Raw genomic sequence first — 24,600 nt, forward strand, 5'->3', positions numbered from 1 at the left:
CGACCAGTAACAGACTGTCATCACTCCAGGAAAAATGTGCAACAATTAGGAAGGAATATTCGGACTAGGGTCCGATCTACCACGGCCCGGCCAGCGGCACACGCGTGTGGCAGTCCTTCATCTTTTTCCAGCTTCTCGATAGATGTACCAATGGTCCACCTATTTAAATTGATTGAATTGTCCCTTGAACTTCTGGTATGATACTAAAATAATAGTAGTACACCGTAGCATTAAAGTGGACCTTTAGCATTGACTATTATTGAATATTAATTTGGGTCAGGTCTACATTAATCCAATAGGTTTATCGTAAAAGAAACAATTCATTTGCAAGGGAAATAAAACATGAAATGTTTGATGATACCTTCGAAATAAAACATGAAAACCCTGATTTCCAAAAAAATCTTATATCAGTGGTCCATATATCTATTTAAAATTGATGATTAGACATAGAAATATTTGACTTGTTGGAAAACTAATATGATATGTAATAAAGATATAAAGAAACAGAGGAAGTAATATATAAAAAGTTAACAGCAATATATTATTGGTCCGATTAGAAACCTCTGTTATTTAAACTTCACCAGCCGTATTGATGGATCTTCTCCATCATACATATATATGATGTAGATCAGTTGGTGGTGGAATTTCATATCATAAAAAATAAATTTTTTTATGATATGTTTTTGAGACACATAAAAAATAAAATTTAAAGAGTAGAGAAGGTTTCCTGCGAGCAAACAAAAAGCAGGCCGGCCGTCCAGATACAGGCTTTGTAACGTCTCGGGCCCTTTATTGTTACCAAAGCGTTTCGTTCCACATCACAAGCACCTAGCAGGTCCAGGCTCTAGTCTAGAGTTTTGCGTAAAGCAGCCGCTCCAGCTCCTTCATATTTGCGGCTTCCATACACATGAGCACGCGGACGCCGCCGCTGCCGCTGCCGACGCCGTTTGTTGGCCCGTCGTCAATTATGTACACAAAGCCGCCACGGATGGACTCCGCCCGCGACATCACCGCTGGCTTCCCCCATCCGAAATCCGTGTCGTACATTGGCATGCCCAGCCAGCTAATAAGCATCAGCTCCGTCTCTAGCAAGGTGCCCTTTACAGGCCGGCTGTCCATCTCGGCCATCTCACAGTAGTCGACCGCAGAACGCACGAGCTCGTCGTCCATCCGATCGATGGTGTCTTTGATGCGGCCGGCGACAGATACCAAAGCCTCCGAAGCAATGTCCTGAACCGCACCAGTGACGCCCAGCCTGATCAACGCGTTGCCGAAGTAGCGGTTCGGGAGAGGCGGTCTCATTCTGCCGCGGACGTTGGCTGGGAAGATGAGGCGTGTTTCGGAATCGGGTGGAAGCCGACGTGCAATGAGAGTGCACTGCCATACGAGGGCGCTCATGGCGCAAAACGTGCTTGTGCCGCCACAGAGGCGCTTTAAGGAGGCGACCTGATCCTTGGAAATGGCAAATACTTCAACGGCAAGGGGTCCTGATCCTAACGGGTCGTCGGAGAAGGTGAGCTTTGGGTAGAACCTCGAGAGGGCGTCCGGGTGGACGGTAGGTGGGGACCGTGCACGGAGGAGTGTGCGGTCGTGGCACGGGAGCTCCACGGTCGCGCGGTCGCCATACTTGCACAAGGCTGACCACGTCTGGAAGAAGTGGAACGCGCTTGAGGCATCGCTGGCGGTGTGGTGGAGAGCCGTCCCTAGCACCACACCTCCGAACTTGAGGAAAGTCACCTGCAAGTGGACGACATATGAGCATGAATTAGACTATCTCCACCATATCCCTATTCCATCCCCTATTTCAAATCTCACTTCATAAACATTATCAAACAGTGTAATCTATAGTTCTGCATTCTCTATTTTACACGATTCACTGAATACAACTTTATCACTATCCAAGTAGATCTATCAGTACATGCGCATTGTACACATACATGCAAATTGGCATATATACATGTTTGGGGTTGATCTCAGGCTTAGTCAAAAAGACTAACCAAGTCTCGGTGGCCTAAGAGTATCTCTAATAATTTCTAAAATATTTGTTCTAATACATGAGAATTAGGAACTTCCTAAAACTTTAATTGCTAAAAAATCTCAATACTCTAACAGCTCCTAATATTTTTCAAAAAAATGAATTTATTATTGGGTACCACGCGAAACCAAAAAAACGTGAGAACATGAAACCTTCGTCAGGTTGGGAGCTCACTAGCAGACGATTGAAGTGTTGTTTTTTCCTTTTTCTTTTTTCTAAAAATAAGGATTGAGACTAAGAGGGTGTTTGGTTTCACGGATAGCTTTATTCGGCATCCCACATATTGTCTTACAAATAAAACAGAGTGATGACAGACGACATCCTTCTATGATGCAAACCAAACATCAACGGAGGATCGGATACAGGTTCGGATAGGTACAGGAGCGACCAAACCTGCAATCCGTAAAGTTTTGAAAGACTTTTGGAGATGGTCTAGCAGCTCACGTTTCCTAATCGAGTGAACACTCTTCCTAATTAGTGGTCTGGTCCTAGGTCTAACTCATCTGTGTATATTATTGAGGGAGAGACCTCCCTGAATACCGATCAAAATAGACACGAGATGGACCGTGGACGTGTAGAGACTACGCCTGTTGCTGACCTTTTGCGTCGGTGTTCATCTACACCTCCTCGCGTCATGCCTCTCCCCAAAAAGCGATCTACAACGACAAATTCTGCTTCTATAGTACGGTTGCTCGTCATGCCGCGGGTCATCACTTTAATCAAAGGTAAATATCATCAGACCTAGATGTTCTAATGGTTAAGGATTAAGAGCAAGATCCTACAAGAGATCTAACAATGATATCAGAGCTAAAGTTTTTTTTCTCTAACCCTAACTCTAAAAAGAAATTTATTTTAGTTCTCATCAAATCGAAATAGGAAGAAAGCGAAGGAAAACTCTGATTGAGATTCAAGAAAGAAGGATTTATTCGATCTCAAAACGAAGAAGAAAAAAAGAAAAGAAATAGAGAAATCCCTAAATCACTATGAGGGAGAAGATGTGTCATTGTGCAAGTGTGCATGGAAATTGGAAACGTCACGCAAGCATGCAGTTGCTGCGCTCAGCGGGCCACGCGGCATGCGCGACAATGGTGCCGATCGACCATAGGCTCTCTTGTGTTTAGAGGGGCGCGGCCCCGCGTGGAGATGGGCTCACAACGCAGTTGCACGAAGTGAAGTGGCAGCGACAGACCCTAGCTGCTAGAACACGTGCGCTCTGGCGACGACGGCGGAGCAGCGCACCCACTATTGTGTGGAGGCACCCGCTCGGCGTGTGCGTGTTGGGGTTGGGGGAAGGAGAGAAAGCTTGGTGGCATGCATGGCTGACGACTAGCAAGCACACGTGTACTCATGCCGCTGACACCTATTCCCTGCCTCATTTATCTTAAGGTCATGAAGTTATATACTAAGTCAAAAATATTTTCAACTTTAACCGTTAGTAACAAAATATTTATAAATATTGATTAAATAAAAATAAAACTATTAGATTATTATTAAAACATCTACCACAATATATAATTCATGTAATTTAGAAATATTTATTTTTATAGATATTGTTGGTTAAAGTTTTAAAATATTAATTTAGGACAAACCTTCATGACCTTAGGATAGTGAATAGAGTGAGTAGTAGCAAGCAAGCACATATGTGTTATAGCCACTGACGTCTAGCAAAGCAAGCACTAATGTGCGTGTGCGGCGGCGGGAAAAGGAACAGTGCCAGCTTGGAAAGGGGAGAAGAATCTAGGGTTTTCCATCGACTCTGAGTTTTTTATAATAGTGACAAACCCTAATGGACTAAATTGGACCGTTTTTGGCCCAAATAGTGAACATTTTTATTTTTTTGAAAACAATTGCTAATGTTTATCTCTACTCAAGTTTCTTTGTTGTATGCTTCCGCTATTAAGTTAAAATGGTGATCATGTGATCACGTAAGTAAGCATCGACTCTAATTGGCATATTTGCTTGAGATTTGATAAGTTTTTCATTAAGATAGTAGACCATGGCTATATACTGACCAACATTGTTTATAGTCATGTGTCTATGATTGAATCTCACAAGTATCAAGTCATGTTGTCTTAAGCATTTATGATCATGTTCAAGTGATGTTTAAAGATAAAGTGATATTCATAATGTCGACCTTCTATAAGCATAAGACATATCACATTGACATATTCTAACCAATGTTGTTTATATCAAGGTGTTTTTCATAAATGTTTGTGTATATTTATTAAATTCTTCATTTTCTACTCAATAGTGATGTGAAGAAGAATCATTAAGTTTTACGTGGTGCTAATACCATGAAAGTCATATGAATCATTAAGTTTTGCATGGTGCTAATACCAAGGAAGTGAAATAGATCATTAAGTTTTGCATGGTGCTAATACCATGGAAGTGAATTGCATCATTAAGTTTTACATGATACTAATGCCATGGAAATCATATGGATCATTAAGCTTTTACATGGTGCCAATACCATGGAAGTCAATTGGTTGTGATTCATGCGATATTGAAGTTGCAATATCCCTACTATTATGTGACAGTAAGTTCCTTACTTGTACCATATAAGCAAAGTAAGTTTATGCGTAGAATGTACATCATGCTAGTAAGAATGTGGGGAGAGAAATCCTTAGATCTAGGGGGAGTAATCCCCTAAGTTCAATTTATACTGAATTAAATGATTGTCATTGATTAAAATGTCTTGATTGACTTTAAAAGTAACATGCACATAATAAAGTTTAGCAAATGCTAAGTTCATGTGAATACTGATAGTATGTGACCTCATGAAAATAAAGTTTTCTGAGGTAAAGGCATAGTAGTGTAATATCAATCATGAGATTTATCGAAATATGGAACTGTTGTTTTAGTTCACATTTCGAGGGAGAGATAAATCCCATTAAGAAGTTATTTAGTTCATATTTCAACAGGGTAGAAAAGTCCCATTAAGAATTCCACTTCTCCTATAAGATTGAAATTAAGAAATTTGGGTAGATGATTCCCACGAAATCAAGAAATTTGGATGGTTGATTATAAGATGATACCATCTATTTTTAAGAAGTTTTCCTGGAAGAGCCAATACAGTGGGTTGTCATGGGTCCCCATAGAATATAGTGACTCTAAAGGGAAACAGTTGAGAACTTAAAGTTTTAGTTCCATCCTTCTTGGATGAGAATTTTTCTTGCCTAGTTCAAAACAGTGAGCTGTTGTCCATTCACATTAATTCAGTGACTCTAGAGGTGAGTATTTAAAGATTTTAAGTCATCTTCTAAGACCTTAGGGTGAATATCGTGTTTTTCACACATAAAACTCTTGTATGGTGCCATTTAGTAAATGCTTGCAATATGCATTTTACTGAGTAAGTGGTTGATATGATTATTATGTTGACAAGTGACACATATAGTAAGTTAATAAGCATTGATACAAGGTTCATAAGTTTCCTTCAATGAACATTGATGATGTTTATTAAGATTTATCAAAAAGGTCCAAATAATAGGGTTTTTTCCAAAAATAAGGACAAATAAGTTTATGGCTGACATAATTGATGTATAACTTCATCTTCTGGCTTTAAAGCATTGATACCGGGAATTTGGGCAATCTTGTTCCAGGATTGGACCCCTGGAAACCATGGAGTTCTAAGTTGCATATGAGATGCAAATGATTGCATGCTACTTGCAAAGATGTTTCGGCAAGGTGATTATAAGAAACTACAAATAAATCAATCTTTCTAGAAGGAGCCATTTTATGTGGGATGACTCTGACTCTATTTAGTTGCATCATCATTATTGATTAGAAGTTGAATTGTGGCATGTCTTGATGTGCAAGTTTTGCGAGTAAGATTATAATATCTTAAGAATAAAAAAATTTTGTTTTGGTACAATGAACTCATCCCGGGGTTCGTGAAGAGTGCAATTTATTCGAGTAACATGTCTAGTGGTATTGCCGCACCCAAGACATTGTGAAAGATTGAAAATCCAGAATCAAACAGAAATGCAATTGTAAGCTTTTGATGCTCAATACATAATTATTAAGTATTAAGATGAATGTATAGAGTATCAAATAAGCTTCAAGTTTGCATACTCAGAAAGTAAGAATTAAGATATCTCAAGTTGTATTGTTTCCACAATATGGCTTGCCTTAAGTTGCTAGAATTAAGATTAAAAGGAAGCTCGTTTTTTGGAACAAATTGGGATATCAACTTATGATTATGGAGATATGCTTGTCTTTTCGAATTTAAATGTGCACATAAGAAGATATTAAGAAAGATTGCACACCTGGACCATGTATAGGCCAACTTCTTGTAAGATTAAGTAATTATGATTTTTGAGATGGAATGGTGTATTGTAGTCACTGGGTTCAATAGTTCTTAATGGTCTATTGTAATCCTTTGATTTTGTGTGCTCTTTTATTTAAGAGATATTTTATAAGGTACCTAAATGTTGTACTTGTAGAGTTTAAGTTATCTGTCCTGAGATAGAATGATTCAATATATATGTTAAAATTTTAGTGGTGGGTATTAAGTGTTGTAATGCTTCATTTTAGTGTATTGTTTTATCGAAATTGGATACTTGTAAGTTGACGTCTCTCGATCAAGGAGGAGAATGTTAGGATTGATTTCGGGCTTAGTCAAAAGACTGACCGAGTCTGCTTAATGGGCTAAGAGCCCACGTGCCCTGATCGGGGACACCTCCCTAGTTAGCGGCTTAGTCACAGGTCCAACCCTTTATATATATATATATATATATATATATATATATATATATATATATATATATATATATATATATATATATATATATATATATATATATATATATATATATATATATATATATATATATATATATATATTATTCTTTATTTGTCGCGATATAGTTTAAAAATAAACTAGTGAAGAATAAATATTCGTAATATTACCTCCCTAAGTAGCGAGACGAGAGTCTCCATGCATCTAGAAAAACTACCGATCAACATAAACATGGGGATGGATGTGAAGACCTACGCCTGCTGTCGGCGTTCGTCTACACCTTCTCGCTGTGCCTATTCCCCAAGCAGAGCGATCTACAACGACGACTGCACCTCTACAGTACGTACGGTTGCTTTCGTATCTCTTCCCCATGCAAGCACGGGTCGTTGCTTTAGCCAAACATAAATCTCATCAGATCCAGAAGTTGCGATTAATGGTTAAGAGCAAGATCCTGCAAGGGATCTAACATTTAACAATACCTAGTATGTAGCTAGTAGTGGTGCTCGATATGAAACAAAGCATGGAAATATCGAATAAGCAAGAGGCGGAGACTGGAGACCTGTATGGCCAATATGATGGATGCTGGCTCAATGCATGGAACAAACAGCCTCCTCAGCTCCGGCGACGGCCTGAAGTCGTCCTCGATGTCACCAACACTGAGGTCAGCATGAGCGACCACAAAGAGTGCGCCCTCGCCGGTGCAGGTGATCTCTACCCTGCCATCGTTGTTGACGCCGAGGCGGCCAGCGAGGGGGTAGAAGGCCACCAAGGTCTTGGCCATAGCCTCCTTGAGCCTGGCCACGTCGAAGAAACCATCGGCGGCGGCAACATCGCTGGGGCTGTACAGGTAGACTGTTGGGGTGTGGCCTCTGCTGGGCAGAACGAGGTCCAGCGGAGAGAGCGAGAGCCCCTCCGACGGTGTCGGCTCGCTCGGCACTACAAGCGACGACTCTACCACATGCACTACCTCAGAATCCATGATATTGCTGCTAGTATAAACTGCACCTGCAAGGGACAAAGAGTTTAGACTCGATTTAGGCACGTCATTTAATTTCACGAAAATAGTATTGGAACGTTAACAAGGCATGCATGCATTGCTGGACTTGCAGAAACCTTAATTACCTCAGCTGTGCGGTGCTATCTGAGCCCGCGATGGGGGGAGGAGATTCTAACCGGTCGATTATTTATAGATGGCTAAATCGACACTCTGATACGATTCGTATTATTTTGTTACGGCACGATACGATCTACATATTAATTGCACATGCTGAGATGCTTATTGTACATGCCGAGGTCTAGACTGATGAGATGCTTATTGCACATGCCGGCATGAGATGTGTCAGGTCTAGACTGTCATCTCAGTGTGGTGGTCACCACGATTAGACAAGATTTAAATCAACTAGTGATTTGTTGGATACGATTGTGATGTGATATGGGCATTACTAGCTATTAGTGTCATATACTCATATAGCACTGTCATGGTATGACTAGGCACTATAGTGTTGTGTCTAAACTAATAACTAGACACGTTTACAGGCACAACTAGTGTTGGTAATATGGACCGGGTTTTTTGGGTCACCACGAGCACGACACAAAAATAGAAGTCCAAAGCACGGCCTGACACGAAATAATATGGGTCGGGCTAGCACAGTCCAAAAGTGGGCATGGGCCGGGCCTTAAATTCTGTCCCATCGGGCCTCGGCACGGCCCACACACAGGCCGACACGGTCCAATGAAGCCTATATTGTTTAATTTCTTTAGTTTAGTAAGCTATAAACTTTATATGGTCGTAAAATGTCACACCCGATTTTAAAGGCGCAAACCCGGACGCGAATCAAATGTGTGCTACGATCAAGTCTCACACATATGATGACTCATGGTACAGAAACGAATGTCACATCTTTAATATATAATATGAGTTATGTACAAAATAACTAAATAATGTATTACATCAGACGAAGACGACGATCCAGTAACCATAGTTGACTGGGAGATGACGACCTAGACCTCTCACGAACTCATCGCTGCATCCTTCATGCTCCTTATCTTGTGCTACCTATCCTTGACCCGGGAATGTGAGTACAGCAAGGATGAGCTCACATATGTTCATCGCTCTTCAAGTTATGGGGAATAATGTGCATTAGCTCACTTACGGTGAGGGCTCATGGGAAGTGTAAGGCTTACCAAAGAAGATGGTTAAAGCTGAGCATTGCTTTTAAAGTTGGTCAAAGTTTGATTAGCAGTTACTAAGTGTAAATAGATACCAACCCAAATAAATAATAGATCTCAATTAATAATAACACCACAATGCAATGCAAATGATAAATTAAGTTTAATTTCATAAGTTAATCATGTGAGTATCCAAGCCTCTCATGACTGTGAGCACGACTGATATACCAGTTTTACACTCTGTAGAGGTTGCGCATCTTTACCCATAAGTCGTGTTACCCATTTGCCACGGGGTCATGAATCACATACATCTCTACATAGGAGACGAGACATGGTAGCACTACGAGGCCTTTACAATTTTCCACTAGCTTTAGAAAACCCACTACGGTTTCTGAGAAAGGAAATATAGGAATTCCTCGTCCGAAAAGCCATCGCAGCATGATCGACCCGAGAACCTCACTACACCGGCAACTCCTCTACCGCCCTTGCCCCTTTCGGGTAAGATAGTTTTCCACTAGCTTTTCTAATTAGTCAGCCAAGGGCGTCCCATGCCACCCTTGTGATAGCACTATTTTTTGGGTGGTTCTCCATGTTCCAATTAACACAATAATCTTGTCATGAACAATAATTAAATTAACAGTATAATTGAAACATGATCATAATTTAGATGTAACCTTTAACCCGAAAACTAGGTAGAACAATAGCAAGTCTACCCAATAGTTTATTTATCTGCAAGGTGTGGGGTAAACAAAACTAGGAAAACCTATTGGGTCCCATCAAATTAATCTGAGCATTGCACAGTGATTAATAGGAACATTATTAGGTAAAGAAGACTGACAAGGGCACAACTTGCCTTTTTGGTGCAACTCCAGGTACTTCTTCAATTTCGTCTTCAGATTTCTCATGACCTCGCTGCTACTCGTAGCAATACATACAAATAGACAAGGAGTACATAAAAATAACAGTACACCAAATATGAGAAAACAACTGTGTAATAATATTCTAGACACATACATCAAGTAATGAATGAACTCATTAATTATTTAAAACGAATTTTAATTTGGGCTGAAGGAAGTACGAACAACTGTTAACCATCAGTTCTGTATTGATAATGTTCGTTAGACATCAATTTAACCTATTTGGATTGACATATTTATAATAATATTATGTATTTATAATGTTCCGTATCTATGTTTAATCACGGATTTTACCATCACCATTGTACTCATGTCGCCCATCGTCAAGGCTCTGAGCCGTTAGAGGCTCATCAATTTATGTTATGTGGTATCATATACGGACAGGTACCTAGTAAACATATAAAGAAAAAGAGAGAAATAAATATAAAAAGTTAACAACAATATATTATTGGTCCGATCCAAAATCACTACTCACTCTTTATACTTCACCAGCCAGGCAGCCATATTGATCTACTAGTATATTGTGTGCGCTCGTGCGCTTAGGGTGTTTACGATTCTAACTGATATTTCAAGTGAACAGAGAGAGATAAATATGTTCTGATGTAAACAGAGAGAGATAAATTGTTCTGGTTAGGTAATAGTATAGTTCATGGCAGCATATGCTGATGTTGGTGACTTGTTCTCAAATGCTATGAATTAAGAACAAGGCAACACAACAATAGGTTAATGTTTAATGCCCTTCGTCCTTCGAAGCATTATTTCCCTGAGGATATAACGATCTTCGGACGAAGGTTATGAAGGACGTACCTTCATAATTGCAACATAAATCAATGAAAGACGATGCATATCTATACTACTCTATTAAGAAAGCAGTGTCAGCGTCCACACCAAATGTGCCTCCGCCTGCCCCCGTCTCGTATTGCCCTCGCTCTCGTGGCCCCGTTCGCTCTCGCACACATTTTTTCCCCGCCACCAACCCAGCTCATCCCTCCGTGCATACCTCTCCCCCATTCCTTTTCTCTCTCCCATACAGTTGCAGGTGGGCCCCACTACCGTTTCCCACTTGCTGCTCATCTTCACAATGAAATGACCGGTCATTCTCTCTCACGCAAGGAACGCAGTGGCGGTTGCTCATCTTGACTGTGAAAAAGCAAAGAAAGACTGAAAACAACCATGGTTAGATTTACAATGTCTAAACAAACGTTATCTATTATGGTGAATTATCTAACAACTGTTGTATAGCCATCAGTCGATTTATTATTGAGCAAGCCCATCCAATGCCTTTTGCTTGTGAAAACTGCTACCTCGAGTTTGTGTTGCTGAGTTCGAAATAATAGATGGATGTGCTCCATGCAACTTCTGCATGAGTAGGGAAACTAAGGGTTGTGTGTTGTCGTAACACACGGAAATTGTACTATTTAAATTGTAAAATACTAAAATTATCTCTACTACTACTTAAGTGCCTACTGTAGGCGTTCATAGCCACAGTGGTGCACGTTCTGCCGCCTGCGGCCCCCGCCACGCATCCCGCCTGCGGCCGCACCCCGCCCGCGACCTTCCTTCAACAGCGCACCAATCAACGCGTGGAGGCCACCATGTAGTAGCGGATGACAGCGCTGATTTTGTTCGTTTGGATAAATTTCAGTGCCCACCCGTGCCGCGGGGACGACGCTGAGGATGCCAACGGCGACGGCGGTAGCCACCCCAAGCCCTCCACCACGACCGCCACGAAGACGAAAACCCTAACGGTGCCCAAACCCAAGTCGTCGTTGAGGCGTCAGGGAGCGAGCCGCCTCAACTTTGCGGATGACGAGGACGACGCCAAGATGCCCTGTTTATCTTCGATGTATATGGTTTGCATGTCACCAACCGTTGTGAGTGATGATTGATTATTTATTGTCTTGTTTTATCTGTCTGTACTCCTTTAATGCAGCACCTTCGTGTGTCATGTGTCGTCTACCCTGTAAGATGTTGATTAATATTCGTTATATTATTGTTTATTTTTTAGCAATGAAAAAGTACGTGTACAATCTTATATATCTTTTAAGGTATGTAAACATATACTTTACAAAAAATATAGAATAACAATTAGGGTTTTTACAAATCAACGTATTTTATCATATTAATTCCGTAGCAACGTACGGGCATATACCTAGTAAAACATATTAATATAGATAATTACATGACATCCTAATATATCTTTCTTTTATATAATCAGGAATGAATAAGAACAATATCAAATTATATTTGTACCTTCGACTTGATTGAAGGCAAAGGTACAAGCGTGACGCACAAGCGAGTACCAGTCAGCGTGAACAGTATGAGATCTATTTATAGGCACAGGGCGCAGCCTGTGTAAAATTACATTCATGCCCTTTTTATTATTGACTTAATGACAATCCAATGATGACTAGATAGTCTTTTCCCCTTTAAGTCGGTTCTCTTTTTTGTCGTTGAGCCGAAGCTTCCTTGCGCATAGCTTCGGAACTGGTTCATCCTTCGTCCTGACCCTGCTTTTCATATTGTGTACAGCTTTATCCCGAGTACGAAGGTTCTTGAACATATATTACACTTGGGAAACATTGTTAGTCATGTTTTTGAGGACCTTCGGAGGACGAAGGCCCCCAACAGTAGCCCCTCACAGTATTAATTTGTTATAACAACGAATTCAGACTGCGACATGAACGAAGGTCTTAAGCCGAAGGTCCAAAAAAACACCTTCCCTTTGCTAGAATAGCAATAGCCAATGACAGACAGGGCCCACCAAGTTGCAACGCACTGGGCATATAAATATAAACCATAGCGACAGCATTTGGTACGCTATTGCCGCTATTTGCGTTATTTTCTCAAACTTTTTAGCTCTTGCTCACTAGCTCTCGCCTGATTTCCTAGCTTCTTGAGCTTCGGTTTAAAGTCACGTTTTCACCATGTCTGAGGAAAAATATCCAAGGAAAAGAAGGTTGTTGTGAAGACGAAGTTGACTAAAGAGAGAAGCTATTTGAGGAGAAGAAGGCTATGGATCCTTATATTGCTGGATTCGTCGAGTCGATGGCAAAGACAAACACAGAGAAGATTACTAAGGAGATACTGGAAGGTTTATCTGAAGATACTGGTGATAGCGATAACTATGATGTGTAAAGTGGGGATGAAGATTCTGAAGCTCGGCCCTGGTGGCCAAGCCATTCTGTCTTTGGAAAATCGACCATTAAGCAGAGTCATCTTGAGAACATGAGAGGAAGGTACTTTCGGGATATGTCTATTGTGAGGGCTCGTAGAGACAACAACGTCCCTACCCCTGAGGAAAACAAAGTTGTAATTTACCGAAGCTTCTTCAAGGCTGGACTTCGATTCCCTTTGAGCAAGTTTGTAGTTGAAGTGTTGAAAACCTACCAGATCTTCCTCCATCAGATCACCCCTAAAGCCATAATAAGGATGGGGTTTTTTGTCTGGACAGTAAGGAGTCAAGGGCTAGAGCCAAGCGCGAAATGCTTCTGCAACATTCACGAACTTTTATATGAGACGAAGGCCATTGGTAAAGAGCAGTACCACAACAACTTTGGTTGTTATGGATTTGTTGCTCGTCCCAATGCAAGCCACCCAGTGCCAACATTTCGGAAGAGATGGCCCGGGGCCTGGATGGAAGAGTGGTTTTATGTGAAGAATGATCTGAAGATGAGAGAACACATAAAAGAAATCATCATGCGCCCCATCTGGTCCCGCTTCGGCCTTCGAAGGCCCAAGGTCGAAATTGATGACGCCTCTGAAGCGTGTCAAAAGGCCTTCAGCACTGTTTGCTCCTTCATTGGCACAAGGGATTTAATTCAAGAACATATAGCCTTCAGGGTATGGCCGCTTGTGGAAAGCTGGGAAATGCTGAAGGAGACCATCACTGACTCTAGCGAAGGTGGTTTGGTTCGGCTGAAGTATACCTTCAGGTTTGGGGATAAGTTTGATGAACCAAATAATGACTGGCTGAAGTGCATTGAAACTACTAGCGACGAGTTACTTGGGGCATATTCCAAGACCGAGGACAATGCCTTGTCCGTAGCCTTCGAGGGTCGGAGTAAGAAAAGATTGAATAGGGTATTCGATGCTATTGGCTTCTGAAAGGGAAATGTGCCCTTGGGCCATTTCTAAGTATTTTGGTGATTGAGTGCCAACACAAGTGCTTTTGTGTTAATCTATGCAAAGTGGTGGACAAAGTGCAAATCAAGTTAAAAGGTATGTTTCTAGACTTAGTACATTGTTTTATGGACTAATGTATTGTGTCTAAGTGCCGGAAACAGGAGAAATCGAATTGGAAAAGAGATGGCTTTGTTCAGCCAAAGTCTGCGCAGTCTGGGTGCACCGGACTGTCCGGTGGTGCACCGGACAGTGTCCAATGCGCCAGGCTGGCTCTGGCGAACTTGCTGCTCTCGGGACTTCGACGGCGGTGTACGATATAAATCACCGGACTGTCCGGTGGTGCACCGGACTGTCCGGTGAGCCGTTCACAGGCGAAGTCGTCGGTCTCGGCAAGCCATCAACGGCGTACGGCTATAATTCACCGGACTGTCCGGTGAGGCACCGGACTGTCCGGTGAGCCAACGGTCAGCCGGGCCAACGGTCGGCCGAGGATTCCGCGCGAGACGCGTGGCCGAGCCAACGGTCACATTGGAGCACCGGACTGTCCGGTGTGCACCGGACAGTGTCCGGTGCGCCAACGGCTCTGAATCTCCAACGGTCGGCTTCGCCAAATAAGGAAACAAATCCGCACCGGACAGTGTCCGGTGCGCCAGTCGACAGAAGGCAAGAATTGCCTTCCCCCAATGCTCTCAACGTCTCCTAGCTGCCTTGGGGCTATAAAAGGGTCCCCTTGGCGCATGGAGAAGATATCCAAGCATTCTTTGAGCATAGTTGATCACTCACACTTCATTCTTGCGCACTTGTTCGACATTCTTAGTGATTTGAGCTCCGTTCTAGTGAGAAACTCGTGATAGTCTCTTGAGCTCAAGTCTGGGTCTTGTGTGTGCGTATTTGCTATGATCTTTGTGTCTTGTGTGAGTTGCTTATCCCTCCCTTACTCCATGCTTCTTTGTGAACATCTTTGTAAGGGCGAGAGACTCCAAGTTGTGGAGATTCCTCGCAAGCGGGATATAGTAAAGCTAAGCAAAACACCGTGGTATTCAAGTGGGTCTTTGGACCGCTTGAGAGGGGTTGATTGCAACCCTCGTCCGTTGGGACGCCACAACGTGGAGTAGGCAAGCGTTGGTCTTGGCCGAACCACGGGATAAACCACTGTGCCATATCTGTGTTGATCTCTTGTGGTTATTGTGTTTTGTTGAGACTCCTCTCTAGCCACTTGGCATTATTGTACTAACGCTTAACCAAGTTTTTGTGGCATTAAGTCTCAAGTTTTTACAGGATCACCTATTCACCCCCCTCTAGGTGCTCTCAATTGGTATCAGAGCCGTTCTCTTCAAGGAAGGGACTAATCACCCGAAGAGATGGATCCTAAGGGAAAGGGAATTGTGATCAATGATAAAGAGAAGGAGTCCTTCGTCAACGAGCCGAAAGACGACAAGCCTACCGACTCGGGCTTGGGCTATAAACGAAAAGATGGGAAGAAGAAGAAGACAAGGCGCATCAAGGAGATCGTCTACTACGACGACAGCGACGAGTCCACTTCTTCCCAAAAGGACAACGACGACAACGACTACGACAAAAGAAAGACGGTTAATTCAAACTTCTCTTTCGATTATTCTCGTATTCCACATAGCTCAAATACACATTTGCTTTCCATTCCTCTTGGCAAACCTCCACACTTTGATGGGGAGGACTACGGATTTTGGAGTCACAAAATGCGTAGTCACTTGTTCTCTCTCCACCCAAGCATATGGGAGATTGTAGAGAGTGGAATGAAATTTGATAGCTCGGATAGTCCCATGCTTATAAATGAACAAATCCATAGAAATGCACAAGCTACTACTGTCCTTTTAGCATCTTTGTGCAGGGAAGAGTACAATTAGGTGAGCGGCTTGGACAATGCCAAGCAGATCTGGGACACCCTCAGGATCTCACATGAGGGGAACGACATCACCATGCTCACCAAAATGGAGTTGGTGGAGGGCGAGCTTGGAAGATTCGCAATGATAAGGGGAGAGGAGCCAACCCAAACATACAACCGGCTCAAGACCCTCATCAACAAGATAAGGAGCTACGAAAGCACGCGATGGATGGACCACGACGTCGTTCGTCTAATGCTAAGGTCCTTTATTGTACTTGATCCACATCTGGTGAACAATATTTGTGAAAATCCTAGGTACACCAAGATGTCGCCCGAAGAAGTTCTTGGGAAGTTCGTAAGCGGGCGAATGATGATCAAGGAGGCGAGATACGTGGATGATGCGCTAAATGGCCCAATCCATGAGCCTCAAACCATCGCCCTCAAAGCAACGAGAAGCAAGGAGATGCTACCTAACAAGGTGGCGCAAGTTGAGGCCGTGGGACTTAATGATGAAGAGATGGCCCTCATCATCAAGCGCTTCAAGACGGCGCTAAAGGGTCGCAAGGGGCAGCCAAGCAAGACCAAGACAAAGGGGAAGCGCTCATGCTTCAAATGTTGTAAGATTGGTCATTTTATCGCTAACTGTCCCGATAATGATAGTGACCAGGAACAAGGGAACAAAAGGGAAAAGAAGAAGAATTACAAGAAGGCCAAGGGCGAGGCACATCTTGGAAAGGAGTGGGATTCGGATTGCTACTCTTCCGACTCCGACAATGAAGGACTCGCCGCCACCGCCTTCAACAAGTCATCCCTCTTCCCAAACTGAAAGGGAAATGTGCCCTTGGGCCATTTCTAAGTATTTTGGTGGTTTAGTGTCCAACACAAGTGTCTAAGTGTAAAATGGTGGACAAAGTACAAATCAAGGATAAAGGTATGTTTCTCAGACTTAGTACATTGTTTTAGAGACTAATGTATTGTGTCTAAGTGCTGGAAACAGGAAAAGACCAACTGGAAATGCCTTGGCTCGAGCAGCCAAGACTTTGCTCAGTCTGGAGCACCGGACTGTCCGGTGGTGCACCGGACAGTGTCCGGTGCGCCAGGCTGGTTCGAGCGAAGTGGCCGCTCTCGGGAATTCACCGGCGACGTACGGCTATAATTCACCGGACTGTCCGGTGTCCACCGGACTGTCCGGTGAGCCAACGGTCGGCCGGGCCAACGGTCGGCCGGGCCAACGGTCGGCCGCGCAATCTGCGCGGGACACGTGGCCGAGCCAACGGCTAGAAGGGGGCACCAGACATGTCCGGTGCGCCAACGGCTCTCAGGCTGCCAACGGTCGACTGCGCCATTTTTGGAAGGAAATCGGGCACCGGACAGTGTCCGGTGTGCACCAGACTGTCCGGTGCGCCAGTCGACAGAAGGCAAGATCAGCCTTCCTAGATTGCTCTCAACGGCTCCTAGCTGCCTTGGGGCTATAAAAGGGACCCCTAGGCGCATGGAGGAGCACACCAAGCATTCCTAAGCACCAAGACATCGATTCCGCGCCTTTGATTCTTTGCGATAGCAATTAGAGCTCTAGTTGAGTGGTGAACTCATTGAGTTGTGTTGTGAGCTATCATTGCAACTTGTGTGCGTGGTGTTGCTGTGATTTCTTGTCTTGAGTGCGTTGCTAATCCCTCCCTTGCTCCGTGCTTCTTTGTGAATTTCAAGTGTAAGGGCGAGAGACTCCAAGTTGTGGAGATTCCTCGCAAACGGGATTGAGAAAAGCAAGCAAAACATCGTGGTATTCAAGTGGGTCTTTGGACCGCTTGAGAGGGGTTGATTGCAACCCTCGTCCGTTGGGACGCCACAACGTGGAGTAGGCAAGCGTTGGTCTTGGCCGAACCACGGGATAACCTCCGTGCCATCTCTGTGATTGATCTCTTGTTGGTTATTGTGTTTTGTTGAAGATTCCTCTCTAGCCACTTGGCGGTTATTGCGCTAACACTTAACCAAGTTTTTGTGGCTTAAGTTTTGAAGTTTTACAGGATCACCTATTCACCCCCCCTCTAGGTGCTCTCAATTGGTATTAGAGTCGTTCTCTTCACAAAGGGACTAACCGCCCGAAGAGATGGATCCTAAGGGGAAGGGTATCGTGATCAACGATAAAGAGAAGGAGTCTTTCGTCAACGAGCCAAAGGATGACAAGCCTACCGACTCGGGCTCGGGTCATAGACGAAAAGATGGGAAGAAGAAGAAGACAAGGCGCATTAAGGAGATCGTCTACTACGACGACAATGATGAGTCCACTTCTTCCCACAAGGACAACGACGACAACGACTACGACAAACGAAAGACGGTTAACTCGAACTTTTCTTTTGATTATTCGCGTATTCCTCAAAGTGCAAATGCTCATTTATTATCTATTTCACTTGGTAAACCTCCTCATTTTGATGGAGAGGACTACGGATTTTGGAGTCACAAAATGCGTAGTCACTTGTTCTCTCTCCATCCTAGTATATGGGAGATTGTAGAGAGTGGAATGCACTTTGATAGTTCGGATAGTCCCATGTTCATTAATGAGCAAATTCATAAGAATGCACAAGCTACTACTGTTCTTCTAGCTTCATTGTGCAGGGATGAATACCACAAAGTGAGCGGCTTGGATAATGCCAAGCAGATCTGGGACACCCTCAAGATTTCACATGAGGGGAACGACGTCACCTTGCTCACCAAGATGGAGTTGGTGGAGGGCGAGCTTGGACGATTCACGATGATAAGGGGCGAGGAGCCGACACAAACATACAACCGGCTCAAGACCCTTATCAACAAAATAAGGAGCTACGGAAGCACGCGATGGACGGACCACGACGTCGTCCGATTGATGCTAAGGTCCTTTACCGTTCTTGATCCTCATTTGGTGAATAACATTCGTGAGAATCCCAGGTACACCAAAATGTCGCCCGAAGAAGTCCTTGGAAAATTTGTAAGCGGGCGAATGATGATCAAGGAAGCAAGGTACGTGGACGACGCTCTAAACGGTCCAATCAATGAGCCTCAACCCGTTGCTCTCAAGGCAACAAGGAGCAAGGAGGTGTTACCCAGCAAGGTAGCACAAATTGAGGCGGCCGGACTTAATGATGAAGAGATGGCCCTCATCATCAAAAGATTCAAGACGGCGCTAAAGGGGCGCAAGGGACAGCCAAGCAAGACCAAAACCAAGGGGAAGCGCTCATGCTTCAAATGTGGTAAGCTTGGTCATTTTATTGCTAACTGTCCCGACAATGATAATGATCAGGATCAAGGGAACAAGAGGGAGAATAAGAAGAATTACAAGAAGGCCAAGGGCGAGGCACATATCGGAAAGGAGTGGGATTCGGATTGCTCCTCCTCCGACTCTGACAATGAAGGACTCGCCGCCACTGCCTTCAACAAGTCATCCCTCTTTCCCAACGAGCATCACACATGCCTCATGGCGAAGGAGAAGAAGGTATGTACTCGAGACAGTACTACTTATGATTCTTCAAGTGATGATGATTCTAGCGATGAGGAAATAGATTACTCTAGCTTGTTCAAGGGATTGGATAGAAATAAAATTGATAAAATCAATGAATTGATTGATGCCTTGAATGAAAAGGATAGGCTTTTAGAAAAGCAAGAGGATTTGTTGTATGATGAACATGATAAATTTGTAGAGGCACAAAAATCCTATGCTTTAGAAGTTAAAAGAAATGAAATGCTTTCTTATGAACTATCTACTTGTCATGAAACCATTTCTACTTTACAAGGTGTTAACAATGATTTAAATGCTCAATTAGAAGTAGCAAATAAATCTAATTCTTGTGTAGAACATGCTATGATTTGCACTAGGTGTAAGGATTTTGATATTGATGCTTGTAGTGAACACCTAGTTTCAATTTCTAGATTAAATGATGAAGTAGCTAGTCTTAATGATCAACTTAAGACTAGCAAAAGTGATTTCAATAAGCTAAAGTTTGCAAGAGATGCCTACACGATTGGTAGACACCCCTCAATTAAGGATGGACTTGGCTTCAAGAGGGAAGCCAAGGACTTAACAAGCCATAAGGCTCCCATCTCCACCAAGGAGAAAGGGAAGGCCCCTATGGCTATTAGTGCTAAAAAGAACCATGCTTTTATGTATCATGACAAGAGACTATATAGAAATGCTTATAGGAGTTATAATGCATATGATGCTTTTGATTCTTATGCCATGTTTGCTTCTAGTTCTTCCTATGTGCATGATAGAAATGTTGGTAGGAAAAATGTTGTTCATAATATGCCTAGGAGAAATGTTGCTAATGTTCCTAGGAAAGTTAATGAACCATCTACAATTTATCATGCTTTAAATGCTTCCTTTGCTATTTGTAGAAAGGATAGGAAGACAGTTGCTAGGAAATTAGGGGCAAAATGCAAGGGTGATAAAACTTGCATTTGGGTCCCTAAGGAAATTGTGACTAACCTTGTAGGACCCAACAAGAGTTGGGTACCTAAGACCCAAGCCTAAATTTGCCTTGCAGGTTTATGCATCCGGGGGCTCAAGCTGGATTATCGACAGCGAATGCACAAACCACATGACGGGGGAGAAGAAGATGTTCACCTCCTACGTCAAGAATAAGGATTCCCAAGATTCAATCATATTCGGTGATGGGAACCAAGGCAAGGTGAAAGGCTTAGGCAAGATTGCAATATCAAATGAACACTCTATCTCTAATGTGTTTTTAGTTGAGTCTCTTGGATATAATTTACTATCTGTTAGTCAATTATGTAATATGGGATATAATTGTCTATTTACAAATGTAGATGTGTCTGTCTTTAGAAGAAGTGATGGTTCATTAGCTTTTAAGGGTGTATTAGACGGCAAACTTTATTTAGTTGATTTTGCAAAAGAGGAGGCCGGTCTAGATGCATGCTTAATTGCTAAGACTACCATGGGCTGGTTGTGGCATCGCCGCTCAGCACATGTGGGGATGAAGAACCTTCACAAGCTTCTAAAGGGAGAACACGTGATAGGTTTGACTAACGTGCAATTCGAAAAAGATAGACCTTGTGCAGCTTGTCAAGCAGGTAAACAAGTGGGAGGAGCACATCACAGCAAGAATGTGATGACCACTTCAAGACCTCTGGAGTTGCTGCATATGGACCTCTTCGGACCCATCGCCTATCTGAGCATAGGAGGAAGTAAGTATGGTCTAGTTATTGTTGATGACTTTTCCCGCTTCACTTGGGTGTTCTTTTTGCAGGATAAGTCTGAAACCCAAGGGACCCTCAAGCGCTTCCTAAGGAGAGCTCAAAATGAGTTTGAGCTCAAGGTAAAGAAGATAAGAAGCGACAATGGGTCTGAGTTCAAGAACCTTCAAGTGGAGGAGTTCCTTGAGGAGGAGGGGATCAAGCACGAGTTCTCCGCTCCCTACAAACCTCAACAAAATGGTGTGGTAGAGAGGAAGAACAGGACGCTCATTGATATGGCGAGGACTATGCTTGGAGAGTTCAAGACCCCCGAGCGTTTTTGGTCGGAAGCCGTGAACACGGCTTGCCACGCCATCAACAGGGTCTACCTTCACCGCCTCCTCAAGAAGACTTCATACGAGCTGCTAACTGGTAACAAACCCAATGTATCTTATTTTCGTGTTTTTGGGAGCAAGTGTTATATTCTTGTGAAGAAAGGTAGAACCTCTAAATTTACTCCCAAAGCTGTAGAAGGGTTTTTATTAGGTTATGATTCAAATACAAAGGCGTATAGGGTCTTCAACAAATCATCGGGTTTGGTTGAAGTCTCTAGCGACGTTGTATTTGATGAGACTAATGGCTCTCCAAGAGAGCAAGTTGTTGATCTTGATGATGTAGATGAAGAAGATGTTCCAACGGTCGCGATACGCACCATGGCGATTGGAGATGTGCGGCCTGAGGAACAATTGGAGCAAGATCAACCGTCTTCCTCAACTATGGTGCATCCCCCATCCCAAGATGATGAACATGTACCTCAAGTGGAGGCGCATGATAAAGGGGGAGCACAGGATGATCAAGTTGAAGAAGAAGAAGCACCTCAGGCACCTCCAACCCAAGTTCGAGCGACGATCCAAAGGGATCATCCCGTCGACCAAATATTGGGTGATATTAGCAAGGGAGTAACTACTCGTTCAAGATTAGTTAATTTCTGTGAGCATTACTCCTTTGTCTCTTCTATTGAGCCTTTCAGGGTAGAAGAGGCCTTGCTAGATCCGGACTGGGTGTTGGCCATGCAGGAGGAACTCAACAATTTCAAGCGCAATGAAGTTTGGACACTGGTGCCTCGTCCCAAGCAAAATGTTGTGGGAACCAAGTGGGTGTTCCGCAACAAACAGGACGAGCACGGGGTGGTGACGAGGAACAAGGCTCGACTTGTGGCAAAAGGTTATGCCCAAGTCGCAGGTTTGGACTTTGAGGAGACTTTTGCTCCTGTGGCTAGGCTAGAATCAATTCGTATCTTGCTAGCATATGCCGCTCACCATTCTTTCAGGTTGTACCAAATGGATGTGAAGAGCGCTTTCCTCAACGGGTCGATCAAGGAGGAGGTGTACGTGGAGCAACCCCCTGGCTTCGAAGATGAACGGTACCCCGACCACGTGTGTAAGCTCTCTAAGGCGCTATATGGACTTAAGCAAGCCCCAAGAGCATGGTATAAATGCCTTAGAGACTTTTTAATTGCTAATGCTTTCAAGGTTGGGAAAGCCGATCCAACTCTTTTTACTAAGACTTGCGATGGTGATCTTTTTGTGTGCCAAATTTATGTCGATGACATAATATTTGGTTCTACTAATCAAAAGTCTTGTGAAGAGTTTAGCAGGGTTATGACGCAGAAATTTGAGATGCTGATGATGGGCGAGTTGAACTACTTTCTTGGGTTCCAAGTGAAGCAACTCAAGGACGGCACTTTCATCTCCCAAACGAAGTACACACAAGACTTGCTAAAGCGGTTTGGGATGAAGGACGCCAAGCCCGCAAAGACACCGATGGGAACTGACGGACACACCGACCTCAACAAAGGAGGTAAGTCCGTTGATCAAAAAGCATACCGGTCCATGATAGGTTCTTTGCTTTATTTATGTGCTAGTAGACCGGATATTATGCTTAGCGTATGCATGTGTGCTAGATTTCAATCCGATCCTAAGGAGTGTCACTTAGTGGCTGTGAAGCGAATTCTTCGATATTTAGTCGCTACGCCTTGCTTCGAGATCTGGTATCCAAAGGGGTCTAACTTTCACTTGATTGGGTACTCAGATTCCGACTATGCTGGATGTAAGGTCGATAGGAAGAGTACATCGGGGACGTGCCAATTCTTAGGAAGGTCCCTGGTGTCATGGAATTCTAAGAAACAAACTTCCGTTGCCCTATCCACCGCTGAGGCCGAGTATGTTGCCGCAGGACAGTGTTGCGCGCAACTACTTTGGATGAGGCAAACCCTCAGGGACTTTGGCTACAATCTGAGCAAAGTCCCACTCCTATGTGATAATGAGAGTGCTATCCGAATAGCGGAAAATCCTGTTGAGCACAGCCGCACAAAGCACATTGACATCCGGCATCACTTTTTGAGAGACCACCAGCAAAAGGGAGATGTCGAAGTGTTTCATGTTAGCACCGAGAACCAGCTAGCCGATATCTTTACCAAGCCTCTAGATGAGAAGACCTTTTGCAGGCTGCGTAGTGAGCTAAATGTCTTAGATTCGCGGAACTTGGATTGAATTGTAGCATACCTGTGTTTATGCCTTTGATCATGTTCATTCTGCATTTTGTTGCTTATTGTGGTGCTCAAGTTGTACAAACACTCCCTGGACCTCACAAGTCCTTTTTGCAAGTGATGCACATATTTAGGGGGAGCTGTGCTACAACTTGACCCTTTGAGACTAACCCTATGCTTGAGTTTGCTTGTTTTAGTCTCAAAGGAGGTTTGAAAGGGAAAAGGTGGACTTGGACCATGAAAGACTTCCACTGCACTCCGATGAGAGGGTAACTTATTCCAAGTTCATCTCATGTACTCTTATTGCCTTTGTGTTCTTATTTGAAGATTTTGGTGAGGCAATGGGGTTAAAGGGCCAAGATTGATCCCGTTTTGGTGCTTGATGCCAAAGGGGGAGAAAATAAAGGCCAAAGCAATAGATGGATCAGCTACCACTTGAGAAATTTTGAAAATAGTAGATTAGAGCTTTTGGTTTGTCAAAACTCTTTTATTGTCTCTTATGTCAAAAGTTGGCCTCTTGTGGGGAGAAGTGTTGATTATGGGAAAAAGGGGGAGTTTTTGAAATCCTTGATCAAATTTCTTTGGAATACCTCTCTTTATGTCTCTACAAGTGGATTTGACTTAGAGATAGGAATTTGAGTTTGATTTGCAAAAACAAACCAAGTGGTGGCATAGAATGATCCATATATGTCAAATTTGAATCAAAACAATTTGAGTTTTTATTTGAAGTGATTTTGTACTTGTTCTACTTGCTTTATGTTGTGTTGGCATAAATCACCAAAAAGGGGGAGATTGAAAGGGAAATGTGCCCTTGGGCCATTTCTAAGTATTTTGGTGGTTTAGTGTCCAACACAAGTGTCTAAGTGTAAAATGGTGGACAAAGTACAAATCAAGGATAAATGTATGTCTCTCAGACTTAGTACATTGTTTTAGAGACTAATGTATTGTGTCTAAGTGCTGGAAACAGGAAAAGACCAACTGGAAATGCCTTGGCTCGAGCAGCCAAGACTTTGCTCAGTCTGGAGCACCGGACTGTCCGCTGGT

General features: G+C 43.2%; 1 protein-coding gene across 1 annotated transcript; it reads right to left on the reverse strand.

The window, feature by feature from the left end:
• Nucleotides 1–496: 496 nt before the first annotated feature.
• On the reverse strand, nucleotides 497–8,182 carry LOC103649821 (putrescine hydroxycinnamoyltransferase 1). Its single transcript, XM_008675525.3, has 3 exons — nucleotides 7,896–8,182; nucleotides 7,333–7,778; nucleotides 497–1,737 (listed from the first exon to the last, which is right to left on the reverse strand). Exons 2-3 carry the CDS (start codon nucleotides 7,750–7,752, stop codon nucleotides 850–852), a joined length of 1,308 nt encoding a protein of 435 aa, XP_008673747.1. The 5' UTR covers nucleotides 7,753–7,778; nucleotides 7,896–8,182; the 3' UTR covers nucleotides 497–849.
• Nucleotides 8,183–24,600: the final 16,418 nt, after the last annotated feature.

The sequence above is a fragment of the Zea mays genome, chromosome 3, assembly GCF_902167145.1.
Source record: "Zea mays cultivar B73 chromosome 3, Zm-B73-REFERENCE-NAM-5.0, whole genome shotgun sequence".
Lineage (NCBI taxonomy): Eukaryota > Viridiplantae > Streptophyta > Magnoliopsida > Poales > Poaceae > Zea > Zea mays.

What these genes read in the sequence shown, in the direction of transcription:
- LOC103649821 (XM_008675525.3), bottom strand. Translation starts at nt 7,752, where the DNA reads ATGGATTCTGAGGTAGTGCATGTGGTAGAGTCGTCGCTTGTAGTGCCG. An exon ending in CCATCATATTGGCCATACAG is followed by an intron (nt 1,738 to 7,332) that starts GTCTCCAGTCTC and finishes GTCCACTTGCAG; the next exon opens with GTGACTTTCCTCAAGTTCGG.